General features: G+C 41.5%; 1 protein-coding gene across 1 annotated transcript in view; it reads right to left on the reverse strand.

Annotated features, from left to right (window-relative positions):
- Positions 1-23894, reverse strand: part of LOC103253895 (NADP-dependent malic enzyme, mitochondrial) — a 149186-nt gene that overhangs the window by 16564 nt on the left and 108728 nt on the right. Inside the window, exon 4 of the mRNA XM_008052099.2 lies at positions 5585-5660. Coding sequence (XP_008050290.1) covers positions 5585-5660 — 76 coding nt within the window. The remainder of the gene's footprint in view (positions 1-5584; positions 5661-23894) is intronic.

Genomic DNA, 23894 nt, shown 5'->3' on the forward strand with positions numbered 1-23894 from the left:
TGCTCCAACGTTGACATTGATCCTTGCGCCATGCGTACTGCGATGATGCGTACTGCCTTGGCTCAGCCCATCCACTTTCCCTTGAACCACTATGGGGTCTCCTGATTGCTCTCTCTACTCTTAGATTTTTCCCATTTTGTTTCATTTTTCAAAAGCAAGCTCAGATGTATCACTTTCTTGTCCCCAAATCTGCAGTGGGCCCTGATACCTATAAAATAAAAGTCAAACATCTTAGATTGCCATTCAAGGCCTGCCATGAACTAGGCCCAATCTGTTCTTTGAATTTTCCCTTCATCCTCTCCATGCTCCATCCAAACTTAAACACTTCCAATTTTGTACAAGATTTGCACTTTCTTAAACACATGCCATTTTACTTCTTGATCTTTTTTGCCTTGATATAAATCTTACCATCCTTGAGTGTTTTAAGAAACAGTTCAAAGGCACTTCCCTCCAGGAAGCCTCCTTTCTGGAAGTTATCACTCCCTCCCCTGAATGCCCACAGCACTTTCATCTCCTACAGCACCTGATGCGCTCTTCCTTGTATGATAGTCATGCACATTTCCCTGTGGTTCACAGTGGCTTGAAGCTCTTTAGGGGCAAGTAATAGGTTGTGTCATCTTTGATTCATCAGCACTAAGCTCGGTGCCTGCGATGATGCATACTCACAGATGCTGGCCAGTGTGACAGATCCAACAGAGAGCACAGAGAGACTTCTGTGCTGGACAAAGTCCAGACGGGGTATAGATGAGCAAGATCAGAGAGAAGGTGCTGCACCCTATTTTTTGTGACATGAGCCTTCCTTGAGACCGTGCTGCAGCCCAACCTCTCCCGCTACTCTGTCCTGCTCTCTTCCCTTTCATAGGGTTGACCCAAGAGCATCCCCTAGTATGCTGACTTCTATTTTGGGGACGGTTTCCTGGGAAATCCAACCTCTGACACTAAGCACAGGTGGGCCTGCGCACAATGGATAGACCCTTGGCACTAGTTATCTATTCCAAGTTTCAGCACCTAAGAGGCTGGTACCCTGTGGTGGAGGATGGTCTCTTGGCTCCACTACCCATCTACACCTCAGCATCTCCTCCCCCAGAGCTGCTGGGACTGAGGTGAGGGATTTAGGAGCTGGGGGAAACGGTTGGGGAGGGGGCTATTTTCAGCTTTTCTTTCAGCTCCAGGTAATAGCCACTGTGGGAGTCAGAAGAGTAGTTCTCGTTCTTCCTTGTGATTTACACCAGCCAGCTCAGGGTGGCCTAGCCTGGCCAGTCCCTTCTTCTTGAACAAGCAGGGCCCACAAAACCCTAGGCTTTGGCTCCATCCCCTTCTCAGTCTGTGTTTCTTACATCTCAGTTTGCAGCTCTGCTTTCTTGCTGAGAAACCACAGAACGTCATTTTTTACCTTCTGAATTGATTGAGAGGCTCCTCTGAACAACCCCTCCTCCCCAGCTGAGCAGCCAGCAACATCAGGGTCCAAAGAAAACTGCGGCTTGAAAAACTGTCCCCCACTCAGTAGCTGTGGGAGCCGTGCCTCAGCAGCAGGGATCTGGACTGGGCACTAACACTTATTTGTGAGTAACCTTGGGCAAGTCACAGCTTGCCCATCTGAGAAAAGTCACACTCCTACTCATGCTTCAAGACCCACTTAGGAGCTTCACAAGGGGGTCCTTACTCCACTGTGATCACAGTGACTCCAAACAGAGTGAAAGTGAAGTCCTGCGTGAGCTCCACAGTGCCAGAAAAGGATAATGAGCAGAGATTCCCTACCTAGGTGGGGAGACCTTCCTCTCCTCTCTTTTATTTATTTATTTATTTTTCAAGACAGGGTCTCACTCTGTTGGCCAGGATGGAGTGCAGTGGGACAATTCTAGCTCACTGAAGCCTCAGCTTCCTGGACTCAAGTGATCCTCCCATCTCAGTCTTCTGTGCACCACTATGCCCAGCTAACTTTTTACTTTTTGGAGAGGTGAGGTCTTGCTATGTTGCCCAGGTTGGATTCAAACTCCTGGGCTCAAGTGTTCCTCCTGAGTCAGCCTCCTAAAGTGCTGGGATTATAGGCATGAGACACCACGCCCAGCCTCCTTCCTCTCCTCTTTTTAAGGCAACTGGAGAAAACACATCAGGAAACAGGAAAGACTGCAGCTTGGAACATTCTGAACTTTTGAAAGGATACCCTAGGGGTGTAGGAAGGGTAACCATCAGAAAAATGCTGGTGAGTGGGCAGGGGTGAGCTGGGGCAGTCTAGTCAGCCAAAGTTGATTTGTTTATGTGCCAAGCTATAGGCACAACATTCAGAGCTCCTGGTTTTTCCAGAGAAGCCAGAAACCCAATGTTTTGGCATATAATTTTTATGAAATCTCCTGATCTTAAAATGTTGCCTACAGGCCGGGCTCAGTGGCTCAGTCTGTAATCCTAGAACTTTGGGAGTCTGAGGAGAGTGGACTGTCTGAGCCCATGGGTTTGAGACCAGCCTGGGCAACTTGTTGAGACCTCGTCTCTACAATAAATCAAAAATTAGCTGGGCATGGTAGTGTGTGCCTATAGTTCCAGCTACTTGGAAGGCTGAGGCGGAAGGATTGCTGGAGTCCAGCAGGTCGATGCTGGGGTAGCTGTAAGTGTGCCATTGCACTCCAGCCTGGGTGACAGAATGAGACTCCACCTCAAAAAAAAAAATGTTGCCTACAAATTCAAACTTTTCAAAACCACTAACAGTCAAATTAAATATGTCTAGGGACCAAATCATCTGACTGCCTACTTGTGGCCTGTAATTCCCAGGTAAGCGATCCCCCCTCCACCCCATGGCTGCCCTTATGTTCTGTACTGCTGAGTATGCCAAAGCCACCTCTGCCACCTCCAGTAATGACAACATCCATTCAAGTACCCTTCAGTGTGTACAGACTTTATCACAGTTCATCCTCACAATAGAAAAACAAAGCTCAGGGGGATGTCTGCATACACAGCAGGTGTGTGGAAGAGTCATGACCAGAACCCCAAGTCTATCTTATGGCAAAGTTGGGTCTAATTCCACCATAGTCACTGGGACTGACCTCCAGGTTATCCTAAGTGAGGCAGGAATAAAGGGTGGAGGTGGCCTCAGTATTCTGAGGTACTACGGCCAGTTGCCTCTCTGCTACCCATGCTCAGGCTTTTTTCAGCAGCAAAGACACACTGTACTGTCATTGTTTCTCGGTCAGTTTCTCTAAAGAGGCTTCAAGTCCCTTGAGTTTTGAGCGCCATACACCTTCCTTGTATCCGAACCTCAGGGAGCTCCCAGAGATGTTTACTAAAGGGTGGTTGAATGCAACTGACCCAGATCTGCTCATGCAACTCACATGCTCCTTAGAGGCTCCGGGTGTCTCTCTTTGTCTGGGCCTGCTTGGGTTCCTCTTCTAGGGTGCCCAAAGTCCTTGTTTCTCTTCTTCTAAAATCACAACAGTTACTATCTCCATCTCTCTGGTAATTAGCACTCAGTATTTAGAAGGTTCTCAAAATATATTTATTGAAGTCAATAGATATTTGGCTCCTAAGGTTCCATTTTGAATTTGTATGTTGGTTTCCCACCCATACTATGAAGCAATTTAAGGGTAGGATCTATTTTTTTTTTAAATTTTGCATCCTTCACAGCAGGGCTCTTGATGCATTGTGTTAACTTGTCCCCTGACAAGAGGAGCAACTGACACTTGAGATCTAGCCCTTGAGCCCTTCACCAAGCCCTGTGCCTGCTTGAAGGGAAGGGTGCCTTTTTCTTACTGGTTAAAGAGGGGTACCTTTTCATCATTCTTTCTAATTCCTCATAATTTGCACAAAGCTCCAAATGTATTAGTGGAGACCCATCTCCCTGCTCCTGGCGCAGTGCCCAGAACACAAAAGACCCTATGCCTGTCGACTGAGTCCATTCAACTTAGCAAGCATTGGCTGCAGGCCTCTCTGTGTAAGGTTTCCTCATGAACTGTCCAGGAATGTGCAAAAAATTAGTTTGCAGCACCTCTGCAGCATGTCCTCTCAGGTTGGCCCATCAAGTAAGCTGGCTTCCCTTCATGTCTTCAAGATTTTATAGATTCTTCCTAGACATGTCCAGAAACTTGCTTCTCTGGGCCTGGGACCAAAATCTGTGCATAACTGGAGTCTAAGCAGAAAAGTAAGAAGGAGAAGCTGAGGCAAAATCACACCCAGACAGAGATGTACAAAATGAGTCAGGACTGTAAGTCCGAGGGCCTTGGCTGTGGCCCAAGTCTGCCTCCTGAGAGCCAAGGTCTTCCTCCACCACCCCACCCTTGGCTCTGGTCCTAAATGCTAACGTTCTCCAGAGAGGGCCAGAAGAGGGTTGGACACAGAGAGGAAGAAACTGGAGAGTGGTGAGGGTGGGGGTGTTCAAGGAACTGGAGGAAAGGCGAAAGGAGTCTCTGGAGAGAAAATAGGGGTGAGTGCCATGGCCCTCCAGTCGAGGTAGGGTGGTGTGCGTGTGGCCCTGAGCATTGCTTATGCTGTGCTTTGTCAGCTCCAGCCCCACCCCAGCTCATGTGCCAAAAATGTTCTCACCAACTAGCCAGTAGATGGTTTGCACGTTTGCTTTGCCCATTTTGTTTCCAGAAGTGTCAAAGATCTTAGATGTCAGAGTCCCTCAAACTCTTCCATAGATGTCCCTATAGCAGGAAGAGATCTGGGAATTTAGCCAGAGGCTAACATATTTCTACAAAGTTTCATATTTAAGAATTAACACAGCTTTGCATTCCACATATATACTGTTGGTTATATAAAAATATTTCACCTTGAATTTTTTTGAGGAAAGCTGATACTCCAGGAAGAAGTGCCAGGTTTATTTTGTCACGCTGAATTGATGCCCCACATCCCCACACTGCTGTGTACGAGTGTGAAGATACTGTTCATCACCAACTTTTTCCCTTGGTACAGAATGTCCTCACCCTACATCCCAGTCTCTCCAATGTCTAACTATCCAAACTCTACCCCTGAATTCAAGGCACAGCTCCACTGTCACTCCCCCCATGTCATCCCAGAGTCTCCTCAAGCTAAAAGTCATCTCTGCCTTTTCACAGACCCTCAGCTCTTCTTGTGTACCTCGTTTATCTCTGACCAAGTTCCACCTTTTTGGTGTCTATGTCTTGTTTTCCTCATGACATGTCAGCTATTTAAGAAGCAGGTCCATGCCTGATTTCTGCACATTGACCATGGAAACTCACTCCCTCACCCAGGCTGGAGTGCAGTGGCACACTCATGGCCACCCCAGCATCAATCCACTAGGCTCCAGCGATCCTTCTGCCTTAGCCTTCCAAGTAGCTGGAATTACAGGTGCATGCTACCACGCCTGGCTTGATTTATTGTAGAGGTCTCACCAAGTTGCCTGAATAATAATAATAATAATAATAAAAGGCAATTTCACATAGGTGTTTGATTAGCGCAAACCTTTACTCTGTGGTGCATTTGTGCTGGCTGTAATAGGTATATGGCTTGGGGACAGGGAGCAGCATGTTGCCTTCAGTGTCACAATGACTCACTTTATAGCTGGACGTGACTCTGGTGGAGGATGAAAGGATTCACCTAACAATGGAGCAATAGAATGAAAACGGGATCATACCTTGATATTGTCTTCTGGCCAAGAGTTCAGCATTGTTGCAATGTGACCTTTGTCATGAATGGTGATAAACAGCCCACTGAAAGAAACAAAGCACATACACAAGGAGAAACCAGGCAGTCAAACTAGGTACAGAGCAAAGTCCACAGTACTGTGTATTGAATCGCTTAATTTTGCACATAGGTCTAGTCAAGACGAATCTCGGTTCAAGCCCCAGCAGTTTAGAGGGTCCTGCTCCAGCCTTCCTTTAATTGCTTCTCTCCACAAGGCAAGGAGTCTAGGGCTGTGCCCACCTGGAGCCTGTATGCATCAGAGTCTGCATCCTCCCTTCCTCCCTTAAGACTAGGTACCCAAGATCCTAGAATTCTTTGACCCAAGGTCCTGAAGACTGTTTCTAAGGACTGTTTGAGTCTCTTCTCCAGGTCCCTCCTCCCAAGTACAGACCTCATGGCAATAGCTGAACCCTTACGACTTGGGCTGTGACTAGAACTTGGACATATGGGTTGGGGTGTCCAGACACATATGTGTGAGGTCCCTGCAGTGGGGGTGCAGCTGGGCATAGAAAGGGGGGGATGCCAGTTGTGAGCCAACCTGCAAAATGTGTGTGTGTGTGTGTGTGTGTGTGTGTGTGTGTGTGTGTGTGTTTAAGGCAATGGAGGTTGGCCAAAAGCAGGCAGAAATGAAAAGGGGAATCTACCTCTGAAAGCAGGAATTACACCTCTTGAGATCTGCAAGCTTGCAATTTTTTGCCTGAGGGCAGTCCAATCTGCAAATAACTTGGGGAATCAAAAAACCAAAATCCTACTAAGTTGAAGTATCAGAGATTAATGCTGGGGCTGTAAAAGCAGCCAGGAAATGAAGGGTGGAAGATTCTGGGAGATAAGGAGCTGCAGAGGGAATGAACCCCCAGAACTGTGTATGAAATCTGCCCAAATCATTGACTGACCATTAAACTATGCATACCCAGGGGCTGGCAAAAAGAACCCTGCAGCTGGAAGCTGAAAGTACTGAGTAGAGATTTCAATTATTGCTGATTAAGAGAGACAGAGTTTGGCATTTGAGTCCAGCCAAATTAACTCTCTCTTAGAACAAACATTACTCATCTAAGAAGTAAAACAGAATCCAGAGTCCATAGAAGCCAGAGTACCTAGAAGTCTATTATAATATTCTGCTTATTTTACATGTAATAAAAATTTAAACAAAATAAAACAGCCACAAAAAATAAACCACTGAACCCCAAACTGTTCTTGACACCCACACTTGCCAGGACTATTCTTTCACTCGCCTCCTTTCCATTGCCAAACTTCTTAAAAACTCTGCCTATACCAGCTGCCTCCATTTTTTCATCTCCGACTCCTTTCTCAAACCACTGCAATGTCTCTCAACATCATCTCAACCAAAACCGCTCTTGCTAAGGTTACCAATGATCTCCACATCCCTAAATGCAATGAATACTTATCAGCCATGAGCTCCTTTGGCTTCTGAATAGCATCTGGTACTTTTAATCACTCTCCTACCTAACCTTTGGCTTCTATGACTTCATTTTCTTTGAGTTTTTTTCCTACTTCTCTGGCTGCTCTTTCTCAGTCTCTTATGCTGGGTAAGTCATTCATTCATTATATAAATATCCACCTAAATATTCTCCCCAAAGTCATTATATGCATTAAAGTTCCTTAAAAGTTTGTACCATCCCACTTTTCTTCTTACTCTTATTCTTTCTCTATGTGATCTAATCAATGCCCAAGGATTTTTGGCCAATGACTCCCAAACATCTATAAAGCAGAGTTTCTCACCTTTGGCACTACTGGTATTTTTGTTTGGATAATTCTTTGCTGTGAAGGATGGGGTTGTCCTATGTACTGTAGGACATTTGGCAGCATCACTGGCCTCTATTCATTAGATGCCAGTAGCTACCCACACCCATTATGACAACCAAAAATATCTCCAGACATTGGCAAGTGTCCCCTGGGAAAACAAAATCATCCTTGGTTTTAGAGTCATTGCTCTATTAATGACTTCTATTTAACTGCATATCTGACATCTTCCTTTGCATATCTCAAGGGTACTTCAAACTCAACATATCCCAACCCAAATTTATGATCTAATCTTCCACCCCTATGACTCAAAAACAAGACAAAACAAAGACCCCAAACAAAATGGATTCTCTTTCCTGCTCCCTTTCTCAGTGAATATTACCCATATATTTACTTTAATAATCCCAACCCCCCAAAATCATTCTTGACATTTTCCTCTCTCCTTTAAAGTGACCCATTGCCAACTCCTTCAATTCTATTTCCTAAACAGTTCCTGGTTCATCCACTCTTTCATCAATAACACCACCTCCCTGGTCCAGGCTTCCAGCATCTATTGCCTAGAGTGCCATAATGACTTTATAAAAACCTTTCTTCTCTCTTTTCAATCTATTTTCTATGTAGTAACAAGAGTGATGTTCCTGAAATCAAAGTCCCCTAGTGCTAAAAAATCCTTCAGTGTCTTCCCATGGCTCTTTGAATAAAGACTGTAGTCCTACCGGGCCCTGTGTGGCCCTTATCAACTTCTTCATCTCATTCCACTCTCCTCTCACTCTCCATTCATCAGACACACTGGCTTTCTTTCTGTTCCTCCAGGTGCCGCATTTTTCTTCATGTTCTTCCTACTCTTGGGCCAGTTCACATACTGCTTCTTCTGCCTAATACATCTGCTTCTCCTCACTCTTTATTAGTTAATTCCTTCTCATTCTCTTGATAACTTCTAAGTCAAAGTAGAAGCTCCCTGCTCTCAAATACCCCATCCTGACACACACAAACTTATCACATGTATTTGCGTGGTTAATATCCCCTCCCCTCATGAAACTGTATACTTCATGAGGGCAAAGTCTGTTCAACAACAAAGATATTAAATCTGTATCTTCAGACTTAGTCCATAATAGATGCTCAATACATAATTTTTGAATGAATGAACGAGGATACTGATAGCTGAGGGATGAAGATGAAAAGTGTGGAATGAAGCAGATGAGATTTGGAGAAAAGGCAGCTTGCACGTGTGCTATGTCATATCATGCTTGTGGGATCACATGGGCTGTGCTGTGTCCTGTGACTGCGAGTGGGGAAATGAGCACATGGAGGTTGGTGAGTAACCCAGGGAAGAGGAAAACACTAGAGCTTAAGACTTGGAGTTGCAGGGCTTGATTCAACATGGAAGGGAGCCAGGGTGGGTGGCTGAACTATCTTACTCATAAGGTTTGAGTACAAGTTTCAGGTGAAGGGTACCAGATTTGGCACTCCAAAATATGCCTCTTTGGCCTATATATTATTTTGAGCTAAAGACCATTTAGAATCAGTTGAGGCAGGAAAAGCTCTAAAAACAAGGCATAAGTTTTCCTTTTGAAAATGAATTTTACACTTAAGGAGGAAACTTTCATTTTTTTTAGATGGCTCCTTCTCCCTTACCAGAAAGAGAAGACTCTTAACAACTCATCAATGGAGGAAGCAAACTAAGGGGTAAGATCCATTCACTATCTGAGACCTTAACAAAGCTCTGGTGTGATTAATTAAATACAGGAAAAGTGTGTTACTGAAATAATCTGGTACATGAAATAGGCCCTCCTTGTTGAGAATAAGGAGAAGGAAGAGAGACACATATTGAAATCTTTAAACTTGAGCTACTAAAATTTCCAAAAACTATTTCTTTTTTGCATGTATGAGTCCATGCACTGCAGAGAACACACTGCAAAAATCACACCTTTTGACATGCATAAAGAGCTCTTAATTCCTTCTCAAAGTGCTTTTCCACCTATTACCTAAACTGCAGCTAGCTACAAATAATCCCTAGATTGTCCTGGATAGGAATTTTGAGCTGTATTGAAGTTCAGAGAGGTGAAGTGACTTGTCTAAGGTCACTCAGCTCATAAGCACATGGGCCTGCTTGAACCAGGATCCTGAGTCCAGTGCTCTTTCTACTAACTCAGAGTGCCTGTTCTCTCAGGGATCTAGTTCCTGACAAACAGTTAGAGGTGTGGAGTGAAGTGTACCAAAAAGAAATGCACACTGGGGACACTAATAAAATATTTTTCTTTGAGGTATGTTAAGGAAGTAAAATGTGCAGGGTGAGGGATTATGATGATAAACAAATGGGTTGCAGCTCCCTGCGGGTTCCAAGGGGCGGGGTCTCTTGCCCATCCAACCTGTTCCTGGCAGAACTGTATCTAGGCCAGTTCAAAGAAGATACTGCCAGAGAAGAAAACCTCTTTTTCAATGCCCTCAGCAACCTATTTTCAGGTTTAGCAATTTTTCACTCAGGGGACACTATTTTCTCCAGCAGTAACTGGTGACAGGGTTGGCTCTTATCAGTTTCCATGGGGGTCTGATCAACTGAGGAATGCAGGCACTCACCCCTCTGCATTCCTTGCGGGTGGCTTCAGGAGTGCCTCAGGAGGTACTCCTATGTAGACCTGGTTAGTCTCACCTGGAGACCTGAGACCTGAGACCCACAGGAGTCCTTGAGCCTGAAATGGGGATTTTCAAGTGATTTTCAGTAATACAAACCGCTGACAAGTGATAAGCCTTCAAGCAACTCAAAGCTTTAGAGAAATGTCAGAGGGAATGTAGCATAGACTGGAAGTTAAATACACATGCTTTGCATCTGCAGCACCTAGGTTCAGAGTCTGGCTCTGCCACTTACCAGCTATATGGCTATGAAAAAGCTACTTCCGGGCCAGGCTTGTAAGCTCAGCCTGTAATTCCAGCACTTTGGGATGCCAAGGCGAATGGATTGCCTAAGCCTGTGGATTCGAGACCAGCCTGGGCAACTTGGCGAGACCTTGTATCTACAATAAATAAAATATTAGCCGGGCATTGTAGTATGCATCTGTAGTTCCGGCTACTTGGAAGGCTGAGGCAGAAGGCTCACCGGAGCCTAGTAGGTTGACGCTGGAGTGGCAGTGAGTGTACCACAGCACTGCAGACTGGGCGACAGAGTGAGACTCCAACTCCAAAAAAAGAAAACAGTTACTTCCCTTTCACAGGCTTCAGGTCTTCATGGGTGAGATGGAGGAAGTGATGCCATCCGCTTCACACTTTTGTTGTAATGATTAAATAAGATAATATGTATTTAAAGAGAGTATTACTGTCTGCTGGCATGTAGTAAACACTCAGCAAATGATAGATCTTAGTGCTGCTAATCTCAGTGCAGTGATTAAGAGTGTAGGCTTGGAAGTCAGATCACCTGGGCTCAAATGCTGGCAGTGTCCAGTGAGGTATCTGCTTGGTAAATGTTAGTATGTAATAATGAATTATTTTAACTGGAATTACACCACTTCAATATGCTTGTTTGTCAGGGGCCATGATGGTTGTTACGTGTGCCTTTTATCAGTGAAGCAAAGTGGTTGTAATAAAGTATGGCAGGTAGAAAATCTTTCATTACGCGGGTTACCCTTGGGGGCAAAATAAAAGGATCTTTGGGACTGCACAATTGGTAGAAAAGGTTTTCCATGTTCCCTGCAAGAGCTAATATTCAATGAGAAAAGAGATCAAGGGCAGCCTGAAAAGGAAAGAAATTACAAAAAGGTGACATTCATTCACATATTCAATTAGCTATTTTGAGTATCTGTTCCAGGGATCCTGGCAGGCCCTTTGTGTAGGTGATTGTCATGCTCAAGCAACTATCAAATAGGCATCACCATCATTTGGCAGATGAGATTAACAGGTAGTGATATGAAGGTGGAGGTGAGATCAGAACACCAGTCTCTTGGATCCCAGAAACATAGCCCCTTTAGGGGTATGATTTGGAGCTAGTCACTTTGTCATTCTGTGCCTTAGTTTTCTCATCGATACAACAGGGCAATGGCTTCTCCTTTACGGAATGACTGTGAGGAACAAACAAGGCAAGTTTGCAAAACCCCTACACACTGCAAAGCCCTGCAGACACGTGAATCTTAATATTTGTCTAACCTTGTCTGATATGGTAAGGCTGAGAGGAGTGTTTAAAGTGAGGCTTCCTGAGCGCACGCCACTTTGGTTTCCTGGCAGCCCTTTATGGATAATTGGGGGAGTAATTTAGGTGCCAAGGAGTGTTCCGTATTCCACAGCTGGGTCTGTTTCAATCTTCTCTCCTTGAGAAGGAGTCAGACTCCCCCCCCCACCCCTCAATGCATGATGCCCTGTGAGGCAGTGCCTTTGATAACTGGTGTGACATGTTTAAAGTGCGATGTTATTATCCTGCTCTGAGGCACAAAGGGAGGCAGGAAGGTGGGAAGCTCCAGGAAGCCTGGTGCCTGGCTCTGCAGAGGTGCAGAGACACTTCCAGCTTTTGAGCAAATTATAGGCTGCCCGGGGATCCCAAGGCGCTAAACATCCTGCAGTGAGCTAATGCAACCTGAACACTCATCAAGGCTAAAGACTCCTCTGAGTCATGAGGAATCATTAGAACAGAAGTCTTTCGCTGCTCCTGGGGCTGTGAAGATGGGCATCTGGGACAGAAGCAGTCATGGGGATTTTGCTTTTAATAGCCACTAACTGGAACAGGACAAAAACAAAAATAATTTTAGCTACTGATTACTTCTCCTAAGTTTTTCCTGTTTACTTCAGGGAATCAATTTAGGCACTTGAGAAAGGGAAAAAGAAATGCAGTGAATATGGCAAGCTGCCAACCTATGGAATCCAGGGTTCAAATAAATAGATGTCTTGCTTTACATAAAATACAGCATATGCCTAAAAAGTTTTAAGTGAAATATCTATATCTAAAAATTATACTGTAAGTGAACTTGAGAACCTGCAGAAAATTACTTGGGAACATACATCACTCTCCCCTGACTTATGTATGGTGAGTGGTTCAGAATACGGGTGCTGAAATGAGACCAATCAGGGCCTTTATTTTGGCAGTTGTAAACTGGGCATATTATAATGCTTACTTCAAAGGATTCCTGTGAAGACTAAATAAAATAATACACATCAGGCACACGGCATAGTGCTTGGCACTTGGTAAATGCTCCAAAAATGACCACTGATCCTGGTTACTTACGGTAGTGAGTGATAAAATAGCCAAATATTTTCTGAGTGAGAGTAAACTCTAAGCTATTTGAATTGTGTCCTCCAAGAAGATACATTAAAATCTGAAGGAGTAAAGGACATGCCATCCCCAAATATGCCTGATAAGTATATTGAAAACATTGGGGAAACTGTAGTTCCAGAAAGGGTGAGCTGACCTGCCTCTTCTTGTACGCAGCAAGTGATCAAGATTCCTTGGGAGGGGCACCCTCTCCACACCAGGGCCAGAAAATAGCCTTTATCACCTCAGACTGGGAACTGAAGGCTGTGATGGACTGAGTAAACATACTTAATGAAGTAACCCTTGTTTTTTTCGTGTTATACACCACCCATATATCCCCAAGTGCTTCTCCTAGACAATTTACTGCTCCAGTCAGATTTTCTTTGTCCTGTCATTTCTTCTCAAATTTATTGTGACGATTGAGATCGGAGTGATGCCCAGGCCCAGGAATGCCAAGGACTGCCAGCAAATGGCAGCAGCTAGAAGAGGAAGGCCAGGAGTCACCCTGACAGTTTCAGAGGGAGCACAGTCCTGCTGACACCTGATTTTGGACTTCTCGCTTCTAGAGCTGTGAGAAAATAAATCTCAAAATGGTTTTAAGCCACCCAATCTGTGGTAATTTGTTACTGCAGTCATAGGAAGCTAATATACCAACTTATCCAATTTTTTGTCATAGCCATAAGTAGTGGTGATCACAATTCCTTCCCTGAACGTTTCTTAAAACTCAAAGTCTGTGGAATTTCATAAGGGCAAGTGTAGGTGAAGTTCCCTTCATCCAACAAAAGCCTGTAAATTACATTGCCATCTCCGGTTTCCACCAGGAGCCAGAAAAGTCTTCTTGAATGTTTGAATTCAGTTACATGAGAGAGAGGGAAAAAAAGCAAAGATAATGTTCACTTAAAAGAATGTTGTTTCTTGAGAAAAAGACTCTTAACCCTTATCTCAGCCTGCAGAGGAGTGACCCTTAGAAATGTCCTAAAATAGAATTGGAAAAACACCCTAACAGATTGTCTGCTTGTCTATTCAAGGAGACAATGTTCATTTAGGCTTCTTGGCACCAAGTCCAACAATAAAGGAGGACTTAATTAAAACAGGGTCAGTGACATTAGGCAAACCACTGCGGTCGGGCTCAGGAGGAGGGATATGCACTTTCAACTCTGTAACAAAGGCTCACTGTTGCCAACAAAACCACCATTCCACACATTTTTGGCAGGAAGGGAAACTGTCCTCTGAAAACCCACAAAAGACTATTTTTAAAGCTCAGTAGCAGTCTCCCAGAGTCAAGAGTACAGCAGGAAAAGCAGGTAGGTCTAAGAAGCCCAGGAAGCAGGTCCAAGAAATCTCAGGGCTCTGCAGGCTCAGCACCTGGTGAGGCTGAGAGGCTGAACTGAAGTAACTGTCCATGCCAGAGGAACTTACAAATCACACTCTCCTCTGCATTCTGTGAAAGATCCACAGAACAGTGTGACTAAAGTGTGAGATGGGGTGTCCACAGATAACTGACAAATGGTTGGCTCACAACCCTTTTTGGTGTTATTTTTGTTGGGCTGCAGTCTCAACAGCCTGAAACTCCAGGGCTCAGGCAATCCTTCCACTTCAGTCTCCTGAATAGCTGGGACTAGAGGCATGTGCCACCACACCCAGCTAACTTTTTTTTTTTTGAGTTGGAGTCTCACCTCGTCGCCCAGCTGGAGTGCAGTGGCACGCTCACGGCCACCCCAACGTTGACCTGCTGGGCTCCAGTGATTCTTCCACCTCAGCCTTCCAGGTAACTGGAACTACAGGTGTACGCTACCATGCCCAGCTAATTTTTTGATTTATTGTAGAGATGAGGTCTCACCATGTTGCCCAGGCTGGTCTCGAACCCGCGGGTTCAGGCAATCCTCTCGTCTCGGCCTCCCAAAGTACTGGGATTATAGGCTTAAGTCATGGTACCTGGCCTCCAGCTAAATTTTAAAATGTTGAAGACTGAGTGGTTGTGAAGTGCTCCTGTCTTTAGAGCGAGGTACAAAGGTCTCTGAACAGTGGCATCTGTCCATGTGACTCTATCAGTGGCCTTCCCTTTGAGTGGGCAGAGCTTCCTTGATTTCCCATGCTTGAAGTTAACAATGGCCTTGGCCCTGAACTAACTTCATGCATTCTTCTTTGTGCCAGGCATTAGGCTAAGCACATGGAAAACAAGTATGAAAAAGACCTTCTCTCTGATCCAGCGGAGTTTTCTGATCTAGTTAGACTAGGGGGGAAGAAAATCACAACCTTACAATGAGGTGGAACAGACATTATTTAAGGGCTGAGGAGAATCACAGAACAAGCAGGCCTGGAATGGCTAAATCACAGAGAGAAACAGCAGGAGAGCCAGGCCTGGGTCCCCTATTCTAGGTCCCTTTGGTCCTCCCCCTTTTCTGCCTTCCTCTTGCTGCTGTAGGATGGTTTTTCCCCCCAACTAGACTTGAAGTATGAGAAGGGCAGAAACCATATCCTCCACTTCCACTGATTTCCATGGTTCCCTAATATGGCCCTACAAACATAGTATATATTTCAGAAGGGGGTTTCTGAACAGATGGACAACTCCTTTTTCTCCCTTCCTGAATGTGGGAGCAGAGCAGTTAGGTAGAACAAGTGCAATAGAAGTTTCTCTACTACTATATCTAGCTATCTATCTAAGACCCTTTTTCCCAGGGGTCAGATGCAGAAGGTAGATCAGATAACCTCTCAAACTCTATAATTCCATGATTCCAATCTAGCAAGGCCTGCTGTTGTCTGTGGAACAATTGCAAGAACATAGATTTGAAGCTGCCACCATTTATACCTGAGATTAGTGAGGCTCAATGAGTTGAGATAATATCACTGAGATAAGCTGCAACAGTAGCAAGGAAAAGCGGATAAGAAACCATTATGGCTTCCTGACTCTTGTTGAAGGTTCAGGAGATAATTTAAAAACACTAAGCCCTGTAAAAACAGTCTTCTACTGACACAGAAAGGAACTGAAATAGGTTTCTAATTACTCTTTTTTTTCTTCCTGGAATTTGCAAATCTCATACATTGCTCTAGTCTCTTTTTTGATTATGAGATATTTTTTATTATGAGATATTTTGGCAGGAAAAAACTGTTCAAGTCAAATTCCAAGGGCTGGGGGAGTTTCTCCATCTGTTCTCCTTGAGTAAGAAGAATCCTGATAAGGTGTGTAAATGGCTGAAGTACAGTTTTCACTAAAAAGCATGAGTATCTGGAAAAGCTGAAGAATGCCCTCTATCTCCATCACATCACTAGCTGACTGAACACTTTATAATCATAAGGAAAAAAAGGCATGGTAGATGGGAATTTCAGTTGAAATCGACACCTCTGTCCAAGCAGAAAAATCACTTCAGAAACTGAAAATTCTAACTCTGCAACACACAGATGCTTCCAATTAGAACAGAGAAGGTTAATGTAGTTTCAGCTGTTACTTGAAACATTAAAAAGTGCCAAGAAGCTCAGAGAGAGTTGGTACAAAGGAGTTTCTTTTTCTACTGAAATATTTACTCCTCCAGAAATAATAATCAAAGAGGTTTCAGACTCCTTTTCCCTGAGAAGTCACACTTAACACTCTTCAGTTTGTTTTATAGCTGTGAACATGGCACAGACCCACATATGCCTCTACTTTATAAAGCAAATACCTTCCGACGTCGAGAAGGCCTCTAGTGATTCTGGGTCTCTGGGCAGTAAGTTTTTTGGAACGTGTCTCTGTTCTGATACAAACTTCTGATATCCAAGGCACATAAACAAACTTGAGATCATGAAATTGCTGTTCTCCTGAGTCAGAAACACTGCCAGTGAGTCACTTGTTTACATGTATGTGCAAGATAGGGAGAGAAAAACATCCTATCTGCTTGTTTTCCTAACACTACTTGTTTAAGAAGTAGTCACACGTTTTTTTTCCCCACTGAGTCATAAATATTTGCAGCCTCAGTTTGAGAAATAGGCTAGGAGCTCAAAACCTATGGAGACACAGAGAAATAATAGGCCTCTCAGCCAGGGACAAGCTGAAATTGTAAAAGCTCAAATCCATTTGATGCTAGCATTTATGAGGCAATTCTATGGGCAGGCATCTGAGTTCTATCTTGAAGTAATTTGTAAGCGGAAGACCCTGCCCACTTTAATTCATCATATAAACATTTCTGGAGCTATCATCGCATATTAGTCATGAAAGCTGGAATTTAATAAGCGAGAACAGAATGCAGTGTTCAAAGAGGACAAAAGTTCACTGGGAAAACATATGTTTAAACCTTAGGGACCCTGATCACTGGAAGCAAATGTAAGAGACAGCTAAGTGCCTGGAACTAAATGTCTGCAAAGACCACTCATCAGATGCAATTAAGCAAGGGGAACAGAAGAAGCATACATTTGACCTAATTTGTTGTTTTGACTAAGTTCAGCCTCCAACTAAAAAATCCCTTTAAAGAAAGGGATCTCAGAACACTCAAGATCAGAAGTGTTCAAGGCCAAGAAAATATTTGCTTTGAAATGATTAGAAAAAGATATATGAATTTCTGGTCAAGAATAAGTCCCAAGAGGACCCACTCCAATTTGCAAAACATCAATGTTATTGTGAAGCTTAAGAGCAGAGGCTCAGACAGACTTAGATGAAAATTCTAGGTCTTCTGGTTAGTAGCTGAGTACCTTGACAAATTACTATGATTGAGCCTCAGTTTCCTCATCTGTAAAATGGGGGGTAATAAAACTACTTCTAATAAAGTATATGACAATTAAAAGATAATATATAGAGAGCAGTGAGCCCAATACCTTGTACATTTGGATTAAAACTGAAGAAAAGTTTCAGAGCATACCACTACAGAAAACCATCAAACCACAAAGGAAGAAAGGAAGAGAGGAAGAAAGGAGCAAACAATCCTCAGAACAACCAGAATACAACACAACGGCGGTAATATGTTCTTACCTATCAATGATAACTTTGAATGTAAAATAATTAAATTCTCCAATCAAAACGCATAGAGTGGTTGTTTAAAAAACAAGACCCAACTACACACTGCCTATGAGAGACTCACTTCCCCTTTAGGAACATACATAGACTGAAAGTGAAGGGATGGAAAAAAACACCCATGCAAATGGAAACTAAAGAGAGCAGGGGGTAGTTCTACTCATATGAGACAAAACAAGCCTTAAGCAAAAACTATTAAAAAAGAAAAAGGTAACTATATAATGATAAAAAGTCAATTCATCAAGAGGATATAACTACTATAAATATATGTGCACCCAGCATAGGAGCACCTGAATATATAAAGCAAATATTAAAAGATCTGAAGGGTGTGAGAGATTGTAACACAATAATTGCAGGAGACTTCAATATCTCACTTGTAGCAATAGACATAATCCAGACAGAAAATCAATAAGGAAACATTAGACTTGAACTATACTTTGGACCAAATGGATCTAACAGACATATACAGAACATTTTATTCAATGGCAACAAAATTCACCTTTTTTCTCAAATGCATACAGAACACATCCTCTTGGATAGATCACATTAGCTCATTTGTTAAGAACAAGTCTTAACACATTTAAGAAGATTGAAATTCAATCTATAGAAAGTATCATTTCTGACCACAATGATATGGAATTAGAAATCAATAACAGGAGGAATTTTGGAAAGTTTATAAATATGTGAAAATTAAACAATGTATTTCTGAACAACAATTGAGTCAAGGAAGAAATTAAAAGGGAAATTTAAAAAATATATTGGGACAAATGAAACTGGAAACACAGCATATAACATATGGGATGCAGAAAATGCCAGTTCTAAGAGAGAGGTTTATAGCAATAAACTACATCAAAAAAGAAGAAAGGTCACAAACAACCAACCAAATATTGCACCTCAAGGACTAGGAAAAGAAAATAAACTAAACCCAAAGTTAGCAGATGAAAGAAGATAAAACATCAGGGAAGAAGTAATTGGAAAAAAAGTAGAGATGAAAAAAACCATAGGAAAAAAATGAGTGAGGCTAAGAGTTGGTTTCTTGAAAAGTTAACAACATTAACAAATTCTTAGCTAGATTAAGAATAAAAAAGAGAAGACCCATAAATAAAATCAGAAACAAAAGAGAATGCATTATAACTGATACCACAGAAACACAAAGGATCATAAAAGACTGTTGTGAACAATTATATACCAACAGATTGAATAACAGAGGAAATGGATTAATTCCTAGACTCATATAACTTGACAAGACTGAATCATGAAGAAATATAAGTAAGCAAGGAGATAGACTCAGTAATAAAAAGTCCCTCATTTTAAAAAACTGACCCAGGATTGGATAGCTTCACTGCTAAATTCTACCAAACATTTAAAAAGAGCTAATACCAATGCTTCTCAAATTCTTTCAAAATACTGAAGAGGAGGAAGTACTTCTAAACTTATTTACAAAGCTAGCATTACTTTGATGCTAAAACCAGATAAGGCTACTACAAGGAAAGAAAATTACATTCAATATCCCTGATGAGCACAAATGTAAAAATCTTCAACAAAATACAGTTATTAGTTGCTTAATTAGATGGGGATACATTCTGATAAATGTATCCTTAGGCAATTTCATCACTGTGCAAACATCATAGAGCATATTTCCACAAACCTAGACGTTTACAAACCAATTTCATCACTGTGCAAACATCACTGAGCATATTTATCACAAATCTATATAGCCTACACATATATGTATATGTATACATGTATATCTGTATATATGCATATATGTGTATATGTAGTCTATATAGTAAAGTCTATTGTTCCTAGGCTACAAACACATAAGTGTATTACTGCACTGAATACTATAGGCAACTGTAATAATGGTAGTTGTGTATCTAAACATCTAAACATAAAAAAGGTACAGTAAAAATATGGTATAAAAGATTTAAAAATGGTACACCTGTACAGGGCACCTACCATGAATGAAGTTTGCAGGACTTGGAGTTGCTCTGGGTGAGTCGGTGAGTGAGTTCGGTGAATGAATATGAAGACCTAGGACCTTATTTTATACTACTGTAGACTTTATAAACACTATATACTTCACTACACTAAGTTTATTTTAAAATTTTATATCTTCAATAATAAATTAACCTTAGCTTACTGTACATTTTTACTTTACTGATTTCTAAATAATTTTTTCTTTGACTTTTGTAATAACACATCTTAAAACACATCATATGGCTTTATATAGTTTCTTTCTTTATAACCTTATTTTATAAACTTTTTTCTTTTTTTTAACTCTTTAACATTTTTTTGTTAAAAACTAAGACTTAGGCCTAGTCCTACACAGAGTTAGTATCATCAATATAACTATCTTCTACCTCCACATCTTGCCCCACTGGAAGGTCTTCATGGGCAATAATACAATTGAAGCTACCATCTATGATAGCAATACTTTCTTCTGGAAAAAAAAAAACCCTGAAAGAACCTGCCTGAGGATGTTTTATGGTTAACTTTTTAAAATATAAGTAAAAGGGGAATATTTTTAAATAATGATATGAAGTATAGTATAGTAAATACTATACTATATAGTATCAAGTATTATGTACTGTATGTAATTGTATTGCTATATTTTTACATGACTGTCAGTACCACAGACACATGAGTAATGCTTTGTTGCTTTGACATTACTACAGCTACAACATCAGGAGGCTATAGGAATTTTTCAGCTCTATTATAATCTTAAGAGACTATGTTCTATATGTGGTCTGTCATTGATCAAAACATTTTTATGTGGTTCATGACTGAACTAGCAAACTAAATTCAACAATGCATTAAAAGAATCATTCACCATGATTGAGTGGGATTTATCCCTGGGATGCAAGGATGGTTTAACACATGCCAATTAATAAATGTGATTCACCACATAAACAGAATGAAGAACAAAAACCATATGATCATCCCAGATACAGAAAAAGCAATTGAGAAAATTCAACATTCTTTCACAATAAAAGTTCTCAACAAATTAGGTATAGAAGAAATGCTCCTCAATACAATAAAGGTACTATGCTAATATCTCACTATGCTGAAGATTCATAGCTAACATTGTATTTAATGGTAAGAAAAAAGCTTCTCCTATAAAATCAGGAACAAGACAAGGATGCCCATTCTCACCACTTCTATTCAACATAGTGCTGGAAGTTCTAGCCAGAGCAATTAGGTAAAACAATACAAAACAAAAAAAAACAAACGAACAAAAACCACACACAGAAATAAACAAACAAACAAACAAAAGGAATTAAAATAGGAAAGGAAGAGCTGAAATTATCTCTTTGTTGACAAAAGGATCTTATATATAGAAAACTCTAAAGAATTCACCAAAAAACTGTTAGAACTAATAAGCAAATTTAGTAAAACTGCAGGACACAAAATCAGTAGTGATTTTATACACTAATAGTGAACTGTCCAAAAAATAAATTAAGAAAATAATCCCATTTATAATAGCATTAAAAATACTTAGGAGTAAATTTAACAAAGGAGGTGAAATATCTGTATACTAAAAACTATAAAACACTGATGAAAGAAATCAAAGATGATACAAATAATGGAATGCCTGGCACATTTAATGAATGAATCTTAATAAATGAAGCTATTTTTACTACTGTTATTCCATATAAATTACCCTAGAAAATTATTCACATCCCAGGCTTACCATTGAAAGAAGAATGTAATGAGTAAGGCTAAAAAAAGTTGATTATATCTAAACTATATGGGTATGAGTTATATGCTTGCAGTATTGCTACTTTTTTTTCTATTATATCTTTGGTCTATACTGCTAAACCCCATACTATTCAGTGGCAGAAATATCAAATAGGGATCTCAATCTTAATATGTTCAGGAGACTGTGACAATTTATACTGTATTACTGAGAAATTTATGAAAATTTTATACTGTAATGCTGAAAAACATAGCAGGCACAAGCTTTTGTTTTTATTAGCTGTGTAAGTTAGAGTACTCACTTATGAATTATTTCAATAATTACTGACTAAAGCCCTCTATGTAATAGATACTGTTCTAAACACTTGGGATACTTATTTCAGTGAACAAAACAGACAAAAATCCTTGTACTTTTGTAACTTAAATCCACTCAATTATATTCATTTTTTTTTTTGAGTTGGAGTCTCACTTGGTCCCCCAGACTGGAGTGCAGTGGCCGCTCCCGGCCACCGCAGCCTCGACCTGCTGGACTCCGGCGATCCTTCTGCCTCAGCCTTCCGAGTAGCTGGAATTACAGGCATGCGCTACCACGCCCGGCTGATTTTTTGATTTACTGTACAGATGAGGTCTCGCTGCCCAGGCAGGTCTCGAACCCGCGGGCTCAGGCAATCCACTCACTTCAGCCTCCCAAAGGCGCGGGATTACAGGCTGAGCCACCGAGCCCGGCTTTATTCATTTATTTATTTTACCATACATCAAATGCCACGGTAGGAGTTAGGAAAGGAAAAGACAAAGATACAAAGATGACTAAGACACACTGATGAGCTCCTTGTCTGACAAAGCAGACGGTGATGGAGTCCATCTGTAAATAGTTATTGTATTATAATGCTGTAAGTTCTATGATAGAATATTAACACAGGGCATGGTGGCCAGACACAGAAGAGGGAGCATAGTATTCTACTAGTGAGAGAGTAAGGGAGGGAGGACAGAGACTGAGGAGGTGACAAGAGGTGAAGACATATGATATGGATTTGAAAGGCTAAACAGGGGTTTGTCATTTGAGTAAAGTGGAGAAGGGGCATCAGGCAAAGGGAACAAGTGCTGCTTTCTGTCAATTAATGAAAAATAGGATAGAATGTAAGAATTTTTTAAAAATATGTCGTATAATGAAAGTTGCTTACTTGGGAAACAACTTGATCCATCACTGACTAATTAAACTGTGTTTTTGTTTTGTTGTTAAACTAAGCCTAAGCAGAGAATGGCCCTTATCCTTCCAAAGTTTTTCCAGAAGGTGAGAATAGCGGAGTGGGCTGTGGTTTGGGCCTTCTCTTCACATGCTGTGTTTTCCCAGGGTAGTGTTATGGAGATGTGGCCCCTCTGTGACCTGTGTGGTCTATAGGCTTCCTGCAGGAGAATAAATTGTGGGTAGTTTTAAGATGGAGAATCTTGGGCCCCTGCTCCCAACACAATGAATCAGAATCTGTCATTTTTCATACGTGGATTCTTAGGAAAGTTTAAAACCGCTGGCCTAGGTAGAAGTTTACTTTCAAACACTACCCTCTTGGTTTGATGATCAAAACTGTTTAATTACCTATTTATCTAAGTATTCTAACCAGCATCTTACCTGCGTTTGTTCTATTATTACTTGAGTTCAAACATTCTATACCTCTTTTTACCTAGAAAAAGATAATTTATATTCTCGCTGATCCTCACTACTGGTTACCCCATTCTCACCTCCTTACAATCCAAGGAGGTTCACTCTAGCCTCATTTATTCTTCCAATCAGTAGAAAAGTTACCATGACAAGTTCACATCTATGTCCCTCCACTTGGCTGCACATGACAGGCACTGACTGGCTCACTCAGGATCCTTCCTGAAGCAGCAGGCAAGGGCATGCTATTGAACCTCATTCTGATGAGAATTGAACATGTTACTCTTCTTCCAGAACCAAGGATTCTGGAAGTACAGGTCAATATCTCATTGTAATCTAGTTATTGAATTCTTCTCAATTGACAGGTCTAGATTTAGGGATAAAGTTATTTTGCAAATAATGGATGAAATCTATTCTTTAATCATACCAGTCATATACTCTTTGCAACTACTTTTATCTCTCTGTCCTAGCATTTAAATCCAACCAAATTCCAGAAACATTTACTGAATGCCTACTATGCCCTATGCAAGTCTTCTTGCTAACAGTTCTTAAAGGAATCAAACAATTTTTTACATTAATGTTAAAAAAATTAACAATGCTTTTAAAACAGCTATAGAGTTATAGCTTTTTGTCTTTAAGTAAGGAGCCATTGATAATAGTCACTCAGTTTTCTAGGATTCTAGTAGAAGTCTTATTAAAAATAAGATTTCAGCTGGGCTCGGTGGCTCAGCCCGTAATCCCGCGCCTTTGGGAGGCTGAGGTGAGAGGATTGCCTGAGCCCGCGGGTTTGAGACCCGCCTGGGCAGCGAGACCTCATCTCTACAATAAATCAAAAATCAGCCGGGCACGGTAGCACATGCCTGTAATTCCGGCTACTTGGAAGACTGAGGTGGAAGGATCACCGGAGCCCAACAGGTCGAGGCTGCGGTGACTGGGAGCGG

Source organism: Carlito syrichta, unplaced genomic scaffold (assembly GCF_000164805.1).
Source record: "Carlito syrichta isolate Samal-C Ts95f unplaced genomic scaffold, Tarsius_syrichta-2.0.1 Scaffold256397, whole genome shotgun sequence".
Lineage (NCBI taxonomy): Eukaryota > Metazoa > Chordata > Mammalia > Primates > Tarsiidae > Carlito > Carlito syrichta.